The 14718-nt window shown below is 57.2% G+C and overlaps 1 protein-coding gene across 5 annotated transcripts in view; it reads right to left on the bottom strand.

The window, feature by feature from the left end:
- Positions 1–14216, bottom strand: part of PDE4A (phosphodiesterase 4A) — a gene marked incomplete at its 5' end in the record, with an annotated part of 42674 nt that extends 28458 nt beyond the window's left edge. Inside the window, 2 exons of one of the 5 annotated variants that reach the window (XM_081091807.1) lie at positions 5262–5315; positions 13334–13754. In XM_081091807.1, the coding sequence (XP_080947933.1) occupies positions 5262–5315; positions 13334–13647 (368 nt within the window). Of the gene's footprint in view, positions 1–3845; positions 4233–5261; positions 5498–13333; positions 13873–14017 lie in introns of those variants that run through there. The other 4 variants (XM_081091805.1, XM_081091802.1, XM_081091804.1 and 1 more) reach the window with 4 other exon arrangements.
- Positions 14217–14718: the final 502 nt, after the last annotated feature.

Genomic DNA, 14718 nt, shown 5'->3' on the forward strand with positions numbered 1-14718 from the left:
CTCAGCGGTTGAGCGTCGACTCAGGAATTGAAGTCACTGGATCAATCCCCCACCTGGATTGTGGGACCAATCCCCAGTAGGGGTTGTGTAGGAGGTAGCTGATTGATGATGTTCCTCTCTCATCAATGTTTTGATCTCTCTATCGCTCTCCCTTCCTCTCTCTAAAAATCAATAAAAACATATATTTTTAAATGGTTAAAATGTGAAATTTTGTTATTTATATTTTATCACAATTTAAAACATTTCAATCCCAAAACACCAATCTGAAAGAATATGTGCACCCCTATGTTTATAGCAACATTATTTACAATGGCCAAGACCTGGAAACAGCCCAGGTGCCCATCAGCAGATAAGTGGATAAAAAAAGCTGTGGAACATTTACACAATGGAATACTATGTGGCTATAAAAAAGAAGGATCTCTTACCCTTTGTGACAGCATGGATGGGCCTGGAGAGTATTTTGCTAAGCGAATAAACCAGCCAGAGAAAGACAAATTCCATATGATCTCACTAATATGTGGAATCTAATGAACAAAAATAACTGACAAACAAAATGGAACCAGAAGCATGGATACGTGGAACAGACTGGCTGGTGCCCAAGGGAAGGAGTGTGGGGTGACTGGATAAAGAAGGTAAGGGATTAGCTAAAGAACGTATATACATAGCCCATGGACATGGACAATAGTTTGGTGAAGGCTAAAGGGAGTGGTGGAGGTGGGCAAAGAGGGGAAAAAGGGAGACACCTGCGATAATGTCAACATTAAAAAATGTTAATATAAATCTCTCTATATAAAAGCCTAAGCAACCATTACCGCCAAACGACCTGAATGACCGGTCGAGCAGTGCTATGATGCTCACTGACCAACAGGGGGCAGATGCTCAATGCAGGAGCTGCCCCCTAGTGGTCAGTGTGCTCCCACAGCCAAACCCCATGGTCTCTCCCCAGCTACCCCCCCCCGCCCCCGCCTGGTGGCCCCTCCCCCATAGGCCTCAATCACAGGCCAGGCCGAGGGACCCCACCCGTGCACGGATTCGTGCACTGGGCCTCTAGTAAATAAATAAAAAACAATTTGCAAAAGAACTTCATGAAGATGTATATGAAAAGGGTTAATTTAATATGTGTTCGCCGAAACCGGTTTGGCTCAGTGGCTAGAGCTTCGGCTTGCGGACTGAAGGGTCCCAGGTTCGATTCTGGTCAAAGGCATGTGCCTGGGTTGCAGGCACATCCCCAGTAGGAGATGTGCAGGAGGCAGCGGATCGATGTTTCTGGCTCTCTGTCTCTCTCTCTTCCTCTCTGTAAAAAATCAATAAAATATATTTTTAAAAAATTTAATATGTGTTCATCTTTTAAAAAAAACACATTCTTAAGATGGCATACCTAATCATGAGCTTGAGCCTCTGATGATAATGCCCATTATTGAGCACCTGCTGTGTACTGGGTCCCAGGTTAAATCCTTTTAGGTGTATAGTAATAATAACAAGACACTGAGTTCTTGCTGTGGCATTGAGTGCTTTATATACATGAACCCAGTATATCTCCTACCAACTCCGCGATTTGGATTCTGTTTACCTCCTGGTTCAATGAAAAGACAGGCACAGAGGGGTGGCGAGGGATTGGTAGCCTCATTACCTGAGAATCATGTCCTGTCTCCCAAGGCCCAGGCTGGATTTTTTGACTCTGCTGAGTGCCACTGTGAAGGGGGGCGGAGCATTCCTATGGAGAGAGGACCCCTCCCCTGCCCCAGGAACTGAAGTGCTGTTTAGGGAAGGTGAGACCCAAGCCCCAAAGGACAACCAACTAGCATTTCGGGTAGATATGGCAGCCCCAGGGGACTCAACTCACTGCAAACAGGAGCCCAGGGGCAGGGATGGGAAGATGCTCCCTGGGGCCCCGCTGTTTGTGCTTCCAGGAGCGATGTCCCTGAGGCTGCAGAAGGGCATATAGGAGATTAGGCCTGTTGAATTGCAGCCTGCGAATAAGGGGGTCTCAGCTACTCCCCAGAATTAGACCCCCAGGCTGTGGGGAGTCACCCCTCCCTGGCCTGCTACTGATCAGGGTGACCCAAAATCAGGCTAGAGGCTGCACTGGAGATGTCCCAATGGGGCCCAGAGCCACAAACTAGTGTTGTCAAGGACAGCCAACAGGCCCTGACATCACAGCCACGTGCCCAGACACTCCATCAGAAGGAAAATGACCTGCCCAAGACTCCCCCTGGGATAGGCTGACCGCTTGGTGGCATTCTCAGGTGACGTGGCTACCTGCTTCCACCCCTCTGGGGCCTCTAGTCCTGTCCCCCTGGGCTTCTAAACATCAAATTGGGCCTCTGGAGGACTGTGCAGTCCAGGGGCCGATCAGAAAGTCCTGCTGCAGGAGCCAATGGGAAGCAAACAAGCTGGGGTGAGGGTAGGGCTGTGGCAATGAGAGGGGACATATCCCAGTTGGTAAAAACCATAACAACAATGACAGCAGCCAGCTGCTCTGGAATGCCACATGCGCCAGCATGGTGCTTTGCCTGGACACGAACTCATCCCCATTTTCCGGAGAGAGAGAGAGAAACTTGAGACACAGAGAGGATGAATAACGTGACTAGTGACAGAGCAAGGATGCGAACCCGGGGAGCCGGGCTCAAAGCAACAAAGCATGCTAAGTCACTGGGTGTCTGTCTTCCCCCAGGCAGCCTGGCAGCTCCCCAGGCTCTGCCCCACGCCAACTGACACCCTTGTCGGAGGTGCCAGGCAGCCTTTATGGAAGGACCTGGCATTTGCTTTGTGAAGGTCACATGGAGGTTAAGGGCGGGTGCTGGTGTGTATCTGCCAGGCAGGCGCATGGTGCCAGTGACACAGTTGTTAGTGGGGTTAAGTGTAGGAGGAGGGTCTGTGCATGTGTCAGTCAGAGGGGGTGCTCAGGGGCACCCATGTGCATGTAGGTAGTCCGTGTGGATTTACACATGTGTGTGTGTGAGTGGGGTCCGGGTGTTCACAGCGCTTGCGTGGGTCTGTGTGTCTCCGAGTCCTGTGGGTTTGGGAGGGTGTACCTGTGTGCCGAGACTGTGCCTGACTCCTGAGGGGTATGAGGTGTGCAGGTGGGAGTCAGGCCTGGGTATGTGTTGCAGTGAGAGTGTGTTCCTGCAAGCAGTGTAGTCTATACAAGGTTTAAAAGGCCAGGGTTTCTGTGGTCTGTGTGTCACCGTGGCCATGGGTCAACCCCGACTGCCCGGTGTGTGGGTGTGCTGTTTATGTTATGTATGGCTGTGTATGTGGAGTGTATGTGCCTTGTTGGAGAGCATGAGTGTGTCCAGGTATCTGAAGGGGGTGCTGGAGGGGAGCAAGAACATTGCTGGAGTACCCCCAAGAATTCTGAGAATTTACAAGCTGCTCCTCTGCCCCTGTCCAGTAGCTTCTCACTGCCCTCCAGGAGTTCCAGCTCCTCCCACACCCACCCGCCTGGCTTTCAGCCTGGCAGCCCCAGCAAGGAGGGTGGAAGGGTAAGGCCTGAGGGACCTGGCTGGAGGCCCGCGGCCTGGGAGTGGAGCCCAGGTGACGCTGGACACGCATACTGGCTGCCAGGATGCGTGCCAAAAGTCCAGGTTTAGGGGCACAAAGAGGGTGAAGGGATCCCATCTGGAGTGGGCAGAAAGGGGGCAGGACCCAGCACCTATTTTCAGAGCCACCACCTGCAGGAAGCCCTCAGAGGCACCCAGACGTCTAGAAAGAGGGAAAGGGGAGGGAGCTCCGGCAGACGCTGCAAACCACTTTGGAGACTCCCGAAGGCAGCCTGGGCACCCCCACCAACGCATCCAGAGCCCTCTGGTGGGAAAGCAGGGGACTGGCCTCGGGCCACCCACCTGATGACGGATCTGCCCGGAGAGTGCCAACAGGTGTCCTCGTCACTGAAGGAGAAGTGGGCCAGGGACTCGGGGCCCGCGAAGGGCAGTGCTAGGGCAGGGCGCCGGGGCCTGCCGGGCGGCGGGCTGCTCTGGAGCGCGGGGCTGCCGAGCGCCCTCCGGGCGCGCATGGGGACGGCCGCACGCACCGCGGGGCAGCGGACGCTGCTCTCCGGGCCCGAGGTGTCCCGGGCCGCCCGCGGCGGCGCTGGCACCGCCTTCACACCCGCCCTCCGGGTGACTTCCCAGGCCATGGGCGTTCGGGTGTCCTCCAGTCCGCAGCGCCCGGGGCTGGGCTCGGCGCCTGCCTCCTCGGGTGAGCCCGGCACAGCTCTGCGCACACTTCCCGCCTGCCTCCTTTCCCCCGGCCCGGGCGGGGGGGCGGGGCGGGTCGCCCCGAGCTCTGGTTTCCCGGGCTCCGGGCCCACCGCCCCCCACCCCGCCCCTGCCTCTGGCCCCGCCTTCACCCCCTCCCCATCCTGACGTCGAGCTGTGCCCGCGGGAAGTCTCAGAGCGCCCGGCGCTCCTGGAGGGACCAGACGTCCTCCCGCGCCGGCGGAGTGCGGGGTCTGGGGACAAAAACCAGGGGGAGGGACGACGGATGCCGGGGGTGGAGCTGGGGGTCGGCACAGAGACAGAGAGAAGGGGAGACAGCGACATTGAGGGAAACCAGAGAGAGGAACTGATTCCCTGCCCCTACGCCCTCCCCGGCCCCACAAGGGGCTCCCAGCGGCCCCGGCCCTCCTCCTCGTCTCTCCCTGCCCCCGTCTCTCCCGCCGGGTCCCCGTCCTGTCCCCGCCATGCCCTCTCCCAGCCTGTGTCTCCGGACTCTGGTTCTAAACGAGTGCCCAAGGAGAGTCAGGATAAAGGAGGACCCCCAGCTCCAGCCAGTGCCCGCCGTCGGGCTGCCAGGATAAAGGGACGCTGGGAAGTCAGTTCGGATGGGCCGTCAGCCTGCCTGCCCCACAGCCCCCCGGGTATAGCCGGGAAGGGAACTTCAATTTTCCCTCCGCGCCGGGTGCACGCATTGACCAGCGAGCCTGACGGCAAAGCAACCGCGAGTGCATCGCTGGCCCATTTCACAGGCCGGTAGACTGAGGCCAACGCAAGGGAACAAGCGTCCTCAGATCAGCCTGCGTGGCAGTTTGGTTCCCCCAAAGTCTGACCGCAGACTCAGGTCTGCATAGGAAGTGGGAAGAACGTAGCGTTTATTGAGCGCCTACTGCATGCCCTATCAGATGTCTCCACGGCAACCCCGCGGGCAGGGATGATGTTTATCGCTGCCTTGTGACGGAAGAGGAAAGATGAGGCTGGGCAGAGGCAGCTGCGGACTCCAGACCCCGACATGTAGACTCGAACCCACCTGGGCGCACTTACCCAGCCCACGCCGGGCGGCCGAAATCCTGGACGCTTCGGAGAAGCCGGAGGCGCCTGCGGAAAGTTGGGGACGGGCTGGCGAAGAAGACGGGCGAGGAGGGCGGCGAACGCGGCCAGCGGGGCGCGCGCCGGGCCAGGGACTCCGGCAGGAACGCCTCGTCCTCGGCCGCCGCCGCCGCCGGGAAGGCTGCCAGCTGCAGCTCCGGGATGCAGCCCAGGCGGCGCGGCCGCGCCATGGCCGCAGGGGACGCGGGGCGGCCCGGCTTGGTGGGCGCTGGGGAGCAGCGCCGCCCGCCCCGGTGGCCCAAGCAGGCCGGCCGCCCAGCCCTGGGGCCCACCCCGCCTGGCCGCCTTGGCCCTTCCGGCTTCCCGCTGGGGCCGCCCCTGGGGCGGGGCGGGACGGGGACGCCCGCAGGGCTGCAGCGGGGACACCCCACAGACCTCAGGGCCCCCGCCCCCCGCAGTCCCTCAGTTGTCCTCACAATCTCCGGAAGCATCTCTACAAACACCTGGCACGCCCCCACAATCGCTGGGGTGCTCTCACAACTTCCTGCGGTATTGCGAGACCCCACAGACTTCAGGGGCATCCTCAACGTTCCTCAGCCACCTCCACAATACCAGAGAGTGCCCCCAATATCCCTGAGATGCCCCCACACAACCCAAGGATACCCCCAAATCCCTGGGTTTGGAGAGGGCCCCCACAAACCCCTGGGGACACTTCCAAAGCTACCCAGATGCCCCCTAGTAGTGTCCTCATTGTTAGTGAGACATCCTCACAAACCTCAAGGGCACCCCAAGAATCCCAGGATGCACCTACAAATGACAGTGGTGCTTTGAGAACCCCTGAGAAACCCCTTCACCTAGATCCCAGGACCACTGCTACAGTTCCCCAGATGTCCCCCCACACCCCATAGAACACTCCCACCATCTTTGACTCATGCAGAGACCCCCAGAGTACCACTGGAATCCTCTAGTCACTAACCATTCCCGCAGACATGGGTAGGAGGGGCTTCAAAGCCTAGGGTCCCTCCAGACCCCAGGAATGCTTCCACAGTCCCTCAGTGGTCCCCCAACCCCTGAGTGGCTCCACAGCATCCCTGAGATGCTCCTACAAATTCAGAGACCTCCCCCCCATAATCTCAGGAGTACCTTTAGACTCAGGGGGTGATCCTATAACATGGAGATGCCACAAAAATCCTGGGATGCCCCCAAAACCCAGGAGTACAACTAGATTCCTCCACAACTTCTAAGACAGTTCTACAACCCTAGGCTACTCCCAGAACCAAGATGCGCCATAATCCTTGGTAACCCACCAGAATACCTCCCTTAATTTTTGACATCCCTAGGAGATCTGAGTGTGCTCACAGCCCCAAGACACTCCTTAGAATTTTTGGGGCACCCCTTAGAATTGGGGCCCCCACAGCTCATTAGGTGGCCCCAAGAACCCAGCCTCCCGTCAGTGCTGACTCCCTCGCAGGCACAGTAGAACACGGGCATAGGGACTTTCTCCCACCACCACCCCAGGTGGCTCTGCATGCCCAACCACTTCACTCTGGGGGGCTCATTACCCCCTTTCACAGATGAAGGAACTGAGAGTCAGAGAGGTGAACACCCTTGAACAAAGTCAGGCAACTGGTTATGATTCTGGAGCTTACTCCGACGTGTTTGTGACTCTTAGGGGTTGGGAAAGCTTATTTTAAATAAGTGGGCAAATCTCTGTCTTAGGCTACTACCTCTATAAATACCTTTCTACCTGTTGACTCCACTGTCATGGGGCCTAGAGTCAGATGGCCCAGGCTTGTCTGGCCTCTGGCACTTAGCCATTTGACCTTGGGACAGTCCTTCATTTCACTAAGCCTCAGCTTTCCCATATGTAAAATGGGTATAATACTACACATCTCATGGATGGACAAGTAAAAGGTTCTAGATGTAGTAAGCACTCACTAAATGCTAGTTACAATTATTATTATTTGACAAAACATTTATGAAGAGCTTATAATGTGCCAGCCGCTGTACTAGCCAGTGATGATGATGATGATGCCAGTCATAGCAACAAACCTTCAGAATGCTTCCTGAGATTCAGCGCCTCTAGCCATGATGTCATTTAATCCTCACAAAACACCTGCAAAGTGATCCTAGTGCTGTCCCTATTTTACAGATGGGAAAACTGAATCTTGGGGAGATACAACCTGCTCTAAGTCACACAGTCAGTGAGTGGCTGATCCAGGCTCTAGACCAGTGTTTGTCACCCTGTATTTTATTATTGCTTCCCTAAGGGTAGTCTTCTTATTTTATTTATTTATTTATTATTTATTTATTTATTTTAAAGAAATCTTTTATTTATTATTATTATTATTATTTTTATTGATTTCTTACAGAGAGGAAGGGAGAGAGATAGAGTCAGAAACATCGATGAGAGAGAAACATCAATCAGCTGCCTCCTGCACACCCCCTACTGGGGATGTGCCTGCAACCAAGGTACATGCCCTTGATCGGAATCGAACCTGGGACCCTTCAGTCCGCAGGCCGACGCTCTATCCACTGAGCCAAACCGGTTATGGCAGGAGTAGGCTTTTTAGACATCCCCCCTTCACCTCCTCCATAAAATGCTAATACCACAGATATACTGTATATTTGTTTATGTACTGTGTGAATATGGGGGCTTTGTACTTTTTTTTTTTTTTGAGTAAGAGTGGAAAGGGGGGAGGTGAAGAGAGGGGAGAGAGAGAGGGAGGAACATTAATGTGAGAGAGACACATTGATTGGTTGTCTCTCACACATGCCCGACTGGAGGTTGGGGATGGAACCTCCAACCCAGGTACTGCTCTTGACCAGGAATTGAACCCTTTACCCTCCAGTGTGCAGGCTGACGCTCTAACTACTGAGCAACACTGGCCAGAGCTGTATATAATTTTTTTTAAACATCCACCCCAAGAACCAAATTTTACACCCATGGATGTGATATCATCTCATTGGGAATGCACGGTTTCCCAACCTGGGCACTACTGACATTTGGTGCCTGTTAATCTCTTGTCCTGGGGGGGGTCCTGTGTGCTTGTAGTAGAAGCAGAATCCCTGGCCTCTACCGACTAGATGACAAAAGCACCTTCTCAGTCATGACAACTAAAATGTCTCCAGCCATTGCCACATGTCCCCTGGGGGGACAGATTGCTTCTAGCTGAGAACTCCTGCTCTAAACCCATGAAGACCCATCACTGGCCACCAGTACCTCTTGGTCCAAGTACAAACCGAACTAGGAAAGACATTCACGTTTACCTGCCCTTAGACTTCCCTGAATTGTTTTGCTGATCCCGCACATCAGACTTTGGGAATAGATTCCTTACAGGCCCATTTCACAGATGGGAAAACCAAGGCCCGAGAGGGGAACTGATTGGCCAGCATCACCCAGCTCAGAAGGAACAGACCCGGGATATAAATTCAGCCGAACTGGAATTTTAGCCACTAGGTCCTTCACAGGCCGGTTCCCGTCCAGCCCAGTGAACTCTGTCCCTTCCTAGGAAGTCAGAGGTAAACTCAGGCCCGAAGCCAACCTTGACCGGGCTTACAAGGCCCTGACACAAGCTGCCCCATCTCCTCCCTGCCTCACTTCCCTTCACTCACCCCTTGCTCACTACTTTGCTTCCAACATATCCTCAGACACATTCCTACCTCAGGAACTTTGTACTGGCTGTTCCCTCTGCTTATCACCCTCATCCTTCAGGCGGCCACATACCATCCCCCCTCTCACTTCATTTAGGTCTCTGCTCAAATGTCATCTCTGCAGAAAGGCCTTCCCTGTCCCCAGGGCCCCCCTTTTCTTCATGTCCCATGTGTCACCATCTGGAATTATCATTATTCCTTTATTTGCTATGTCTTCCTCACCCACTAGTCTGAGAACTGGAGCCAGAGCCTGCATCTGTCTCTTATATCTTATGTCACAGCCTGAAGATCCTCCATCAATAGCCCTGTTACAGATGAGGAAACTGGGGTTCAGATGGTTAAGTCCTTTCCCAAGGTCACAAGTCAAGGGCAAAGGCTGGATTTGAACCTTTTATTCGAGAGTGAAAACAGTGGGTCCAGATGCTCCGCCCCCCAAACTCTGTCCTCACCCTGCCAGTCTGTGGCTCCTGCAGACCCAAAAGCCCTGGTTTCTGCAACTCAGAGGGGCTTGCAGTCAACCTGTTACTGGTTAAAGAGGGGACACCCTGGCAGCCAGGGCCTGGGCTTGTGATGTGGAGAACACCCCCTTTCTCTTTGCTGAAGTCATTTTAAGGAAGTACAGTTCTCAAAACACCAGCTCTTGATCGCCCAGACCTGATGTCAGCCATCTCGGCCTTAACACGGCAGATCTTATTCAGCCGGTTTCCTGATGACAAAACGGAGGCCCAGAGAGGCCTGATCTCTGGCCCCAGGTCACACAGAGCAAAAGGGCAGGGGCACAATCTGAATCTCACCCACTGGTCTGGAGCCGAGGAGACCTGGTTTTTAACCCCAATCCCGCCCCTCCTGGCTGTGTGACCTTGGGCAAGTCACCCCGTCTCTGTTTCCTCGGCAGGAATGGAAAGCCAAAGATGCTGGGAGTTAAAACGCAAGTTGGTGTTAGGAGGCCCTGACGTGGATGTGGACCAGCCCGCGGAGGCCAGCCCGGAGCTCCGGGTTCTCAACTTCTCCGCCAAGTTCCTCTCTATCCGCCAGGCGGCGGTGTCCAGCGCGCTCGGCTGCAGGGTAGAGGACGGGGATGGCGGCCTGGTCCCACCCCCCCGGGGAAGGAGCAGACCTCATCGGTAGCCTGCGGTCGGCCGGCTTGGCGCCCGCATTCCGAGGCGCTCAATAAGCATGAAATAATAATACGGGGCGCCGCGGCAGTGGCGGCGGCGGCGACTTTGCTCTTCGGGGACAGGTGCGAGCGGCAGGTCCGGACTCCGAGCGCACGCTTAGCCTGCCTGTGCCTTTTCCGTCGTCCAGCAGGGGGCGCGCGGAGACATGTGCTCCCAGCACACATCCAGGGACCTGGGAGCGCCGGAGACAAGGGGAGGCGAGGACCCAAATGGGCACAGAGACCACCGGCCAGAGAGAGACCCCAGTCGGGCTGCCTCCACCTCCTCCAGGGGCCAAGGGGCCAGGCAGCCAGGCAGCGACCCCCTCGGTGGGGAATGTTTGAGGGCGCAAAGTGGGGCAGTCGAGACGTTGGCTCCACTCTCAATTAAGGCAAGCTCCCCCCGCCCCCAACCACCAGAGTCCTCTTCCTCCAGCTCCATCTGCCTCTTGACAGATCGTGGCGGTGCCATGACTCAGCCCCGCAGGGCGCCAGGAGCACAGTCTCATACATCCCCAGGTCCGGAGGGGGCTGTGGGGTGTGGATGCTATCTCGGATGGGGGCAGGGCCCTCTCTCTGGGGGTTCCTATGACTCAAGTCTGGAAGGCTCTTTGGACCCCCTTTGTGGTGGCTGCATGAACTCCAACGTGGAAAGTGGTGGAACTCCTGTGTGTGCACTGGTAAGACGCCCCCTGTCTGGAGAACTGGACTGGCCGAAGGCACATTCTAAAAAGCGAGGTTCCCATTGGAGGCTTCTCAGTTCCCCCTTCCTCCCTCTGCCTGGCACCAGTGCCCTCCCTCCTGCCACAGCCCCTGGAGGCTACACAGGCCACAGTGAAACAGAAACCTGAGCCTCTGAGGGATGCGGTTGAGGTTCCTGTTTTTCCTTCCCATCCTGGAGCAGGTTCTATGCAGGCCCCACCTCCGCTCCGGAATCCAGGTCCCTGAGTAACTAGCTACTGAGCACTCACTATGTTAAGTCCTTTACACACATCCTCAATCTCACAGACCTCTTAAAGCAACCCCCAGAGGGCAGTGCTGACAACAGTCCCACTTTACAAATGGGGAAGTTGAGGCTCAGAGAGGGCAAGGCCTTGTACCAGGACGCACAGGCCGTCAGACCAACCCTGTACGAGCATCTCAGCTCTACCATTTCCTGATTATGTGAGCTTGGGCAAAAAGAAGGGTCTTTGCCATTCTAAGCCTCAGTTTCCCCATCTGTCCAACAGCAATACCTCAAAAGGCACAGGGGATGAGGACTTGTGAAAAATTCCCCCACATGGAGCCCGCCCAAGAGCGAGCCAGTAGGAGACAGATGCCACTAAGATGATGATTATTAGCACTTAGCCACGGTCCCCGTCCCCCGAGTGTCAATACCCCAGTGACCAGTCTAGCAGGAGTCCTAGTGGGGGGCCTTAAAAGGGGTTAGGGTCCATGGGGGGGAGGATGGGGGTTAATAGGGGGGGAATGAGGACACATTTGTAATTCCTTAACTAATAAAAAATTTAAAGATTAAAAAAAGGGGGGGTTAGGGTCCAGTTCCTCCTACTGCACCCCACCCCCTCCCTGGTCTCTCAGGACAGTGACCGCTGGCGTGCTGCCCTTGGTCTTGGCATTTCCTGTTGATTCAGTTTTGTTTTCCTTCAGCTCCTCTCCAGTTCCCTTTGGGAAACAGCAGGCTGTGTGTGCAGCCTATGACAATCGCTTCCTGGGAAAAGGTTCTATGGCTGGATGTGTCCCACACTGAGGTGGGTGGAGGTGGCCTTGGGGGCGATGGTGCCTGCTAGAGGTCCCCAGAGCTAGAATAGCAGGGCAATAGCCTAAAAGGACCTCCCTTGGGAATTCCTGGAGTGAGATCACGGCTGAAATGTCTTAGTGATGTTCCAAACAAAAGGGTACTGGGGGGGGGGGGGTGGCAAGCAAACCGCACAGTCACAGCTGTCAGTCACACGTGCCACCAGAGCGCACACAGTCAAACCTCAAGCACCATCAGAACACCAGCTGGGTAGAGGACAGCACATCAGGCACTCAGGAACACACCCGAAAGTCAGAGCACTGACTCCCGGACACGGGGCTCACGGGCAGCGGAGAGCACGTCACAATGTCTCAATCTCCTTCCTCAGGGGGAACAGACAGTCCTGCTGACACAATCCCATTGTCCTGGGGGTGTACACATTGCAGTGCCACCATCACTGCCCCCCAGGAATGCACATGGTCACAGTCGCTGTCCCAGCAGCACACACACTCACTGTCACGATCACTGTAATGGGAGCAGGCGCACTCACAGCATCCCAACAACACAGTCAGTAACACAGTTACCACACCCGGGGAGCACACACAGCCACACAGTCACAGTATTCCAGTAGCACAGGCACCGTCCCAGAAGCACACGGTCACAAAAGCACTGTCCTGGGAGGCCACACAGTCCCAGGTTACAATCACAGGACCTCAGAAGCCCTAGCCAGCCAAGGCAGCCACAGCTGGTCATACCCCAACAGCTGGAGCGATGTCAGGTCAGTGAGAGGATACAGTCAGAGACAGCCCAACACACCCCCTCACTAGCACTGTCACCAGGGGAGTCAAGGGTTCCTTCACCCTGTGCTGAGACCATGCACCCCCTGGGCATGTCTCCCTCCTCTGCACAGCTACTGAACCTAACTCTCTCCTGCCCTGAGAAGGGGGCTCCATCTAGCACACAGTCCCCAACACCGTGCTCCCCAAAGAGGCCCTCTCTGGATTTCTTACTCCATCTGCTGCAGGGTGAGTCCACAAATACCCCCATTCCATATAGTCCTCCACCCCCTAGAACCCTGAGAGCCCCTCAGCCTGGAAGAAACACTGATCCTAGCAGGTGCCCCCCTAAAGAGTGCCCCTAGGACACCCCCAAACACTAGCTTTCAGTACAGTGCTTCCAGGAAAGTCCCTTGAAGCGGTGCCCAGCCTAGCCACGTCCTGCACTGCCACCAATTAGGGATACAGACCCCTAAGGCTGCAGCCTCAACCCAGACCCTGTTATCACCACACGCAGCATGGCCGCCCTAAGTCACCCTGAGGATGGGCTTCAGTAATCCTCGGATACAGTGCACTACCTGGGGCCGGGTCCCAGCTACTCCCGCAGTAGAACTCTCCTACCCCTACCTCCGCCAGTCACACTGACCCCCAGCCGCATTACAGCGCCCCCTGCGGCCAGCGGGGCGAGTTGCATCATTCCTGGGCGCCTATCCGCTCCGCGCGCGTACATCGCCGGTCGTCTTACCGCCTGCAGCTGCCTCCGCCCGCGCCACTGCTGCCGGTGCCGTGGAAAGACGAGGGCCAGGACATGCGGGACGTGCGCAAGCCTGGCCGGTCGCCAGTGTCCACGGCGTCGGCGCGCTCTATGGGTCGGTGTGGTGGCCGCTCCGGCTCTGCGCGCTCCGCGCTGTCCGAGTAGCCGCGTTGCTGGATACGGATAGGGGTTCGCGGCTGCCGCCACAGGTGCTGGGGAGGCGGCTTCAGGGTGGCCTGACCCTCCCGGGGCCCGGGCAGCGACAAAGACAGGCTCCTCTCCGAGGAGACGGCCGGGGGCTCCATGTCGCCGGCCCCCCACCTGCACCCCAGGGGACCCCGGCCTCTTCTCCACGCTGCACCCTACTCAGCTGCGTGAGAGCCGAAGTGCCCGGGGCCCCGAGGGTGCGCCCGGCCTCGGTGGGGCCATGGCGCCCCGGGGATCAGACCCGGGGGCGCTAAGGGCCGATCGCCCCCGGGCCGGGCGCCAAAGCTTCCAGCCTGTGCTTGGCGCTCTGTTCCGTGCCCGGCAGCGCTCTCCGCGCTTGGCGCCCGGTTCGGCGCCGGCCCGGGTTCCCCGCCCCGTCCCGCCCCTCCCCGCTCCCCGCTCCCCGCCCGCCGCGGTTGTCAGCACCGCCCCCCTCCTCCTCGGTCCCGACCAGTGGGGGGCAGTCACCCGAGGAGGGGGGGGGGGCCTTCCCGCCCACGCAGAGCCCGGCTCCGGGCTGGGAGGGGGCGCGGGAGCGCGGTTCTCTCCAGAGTGCACAGCCTAGCAGCGGCGCGCACCGACAGGAAGGAGTTAAACGGTTAATCCGATCGGGAAGACATCCGAGTGGTTGCCGGTGCGTCAGGCAGTCCGTCCATCTTGGCGGGGCGGAGCCCGGTGCTGGCGTGTCCTCGCCGCTAACCCTGGCCGGGGGCCCAAACGAGTGGGACGTGGCCCCGGTGCCACAGACGCGGTCCCTGCGGCGGGCGGCGGCGGAGAGCGGGGGATCTCCTGTCGGTGGGTCGGAGGATGGGGATGGCGTGTGCCCGGGGCGGGATGTGCAGGCAGGCGGCCCCTTCCGAGGGTTGTCTGTGTTTTTGCTGTCTTGGAAGTGTGTGCGCGCACGTGGTTAGCTGCCGAGGGCTGCCTGTTTCTTTGGATTTCTCTGTGTGTGTGTCTGCGTGTCTGTGGGTGAAGGCTGTGCGCACACATGTGCTGCCTGCTGGAAAGTGCGCGGTCCGTCCCGGTGGCCTGGGGTTCTGCATGTGCCCCCACGCCTCTGGGTGTGTACGGTGCTCGCGGAGTTGTGCACGGGATTCAGCCTCGGTTGTTTGACTGTCGTGTCTGAGAGAGTCCGTGTGTGTGTGTGTGTGTGTGTGTGTGTGTGTGTG

The sequence above is a fragment of the Myotis nattereri genome (assembly GCF_964212035.1).
Source record: "Myotis nattereri genome assembly, chromosome: 5".
Taxonomy (NCBI): Eukaryota; Metazoa; Chordata; class Mammalia; order Chiroptera; family Vespertilionidae; genus Myotis; species Myotis nattereri.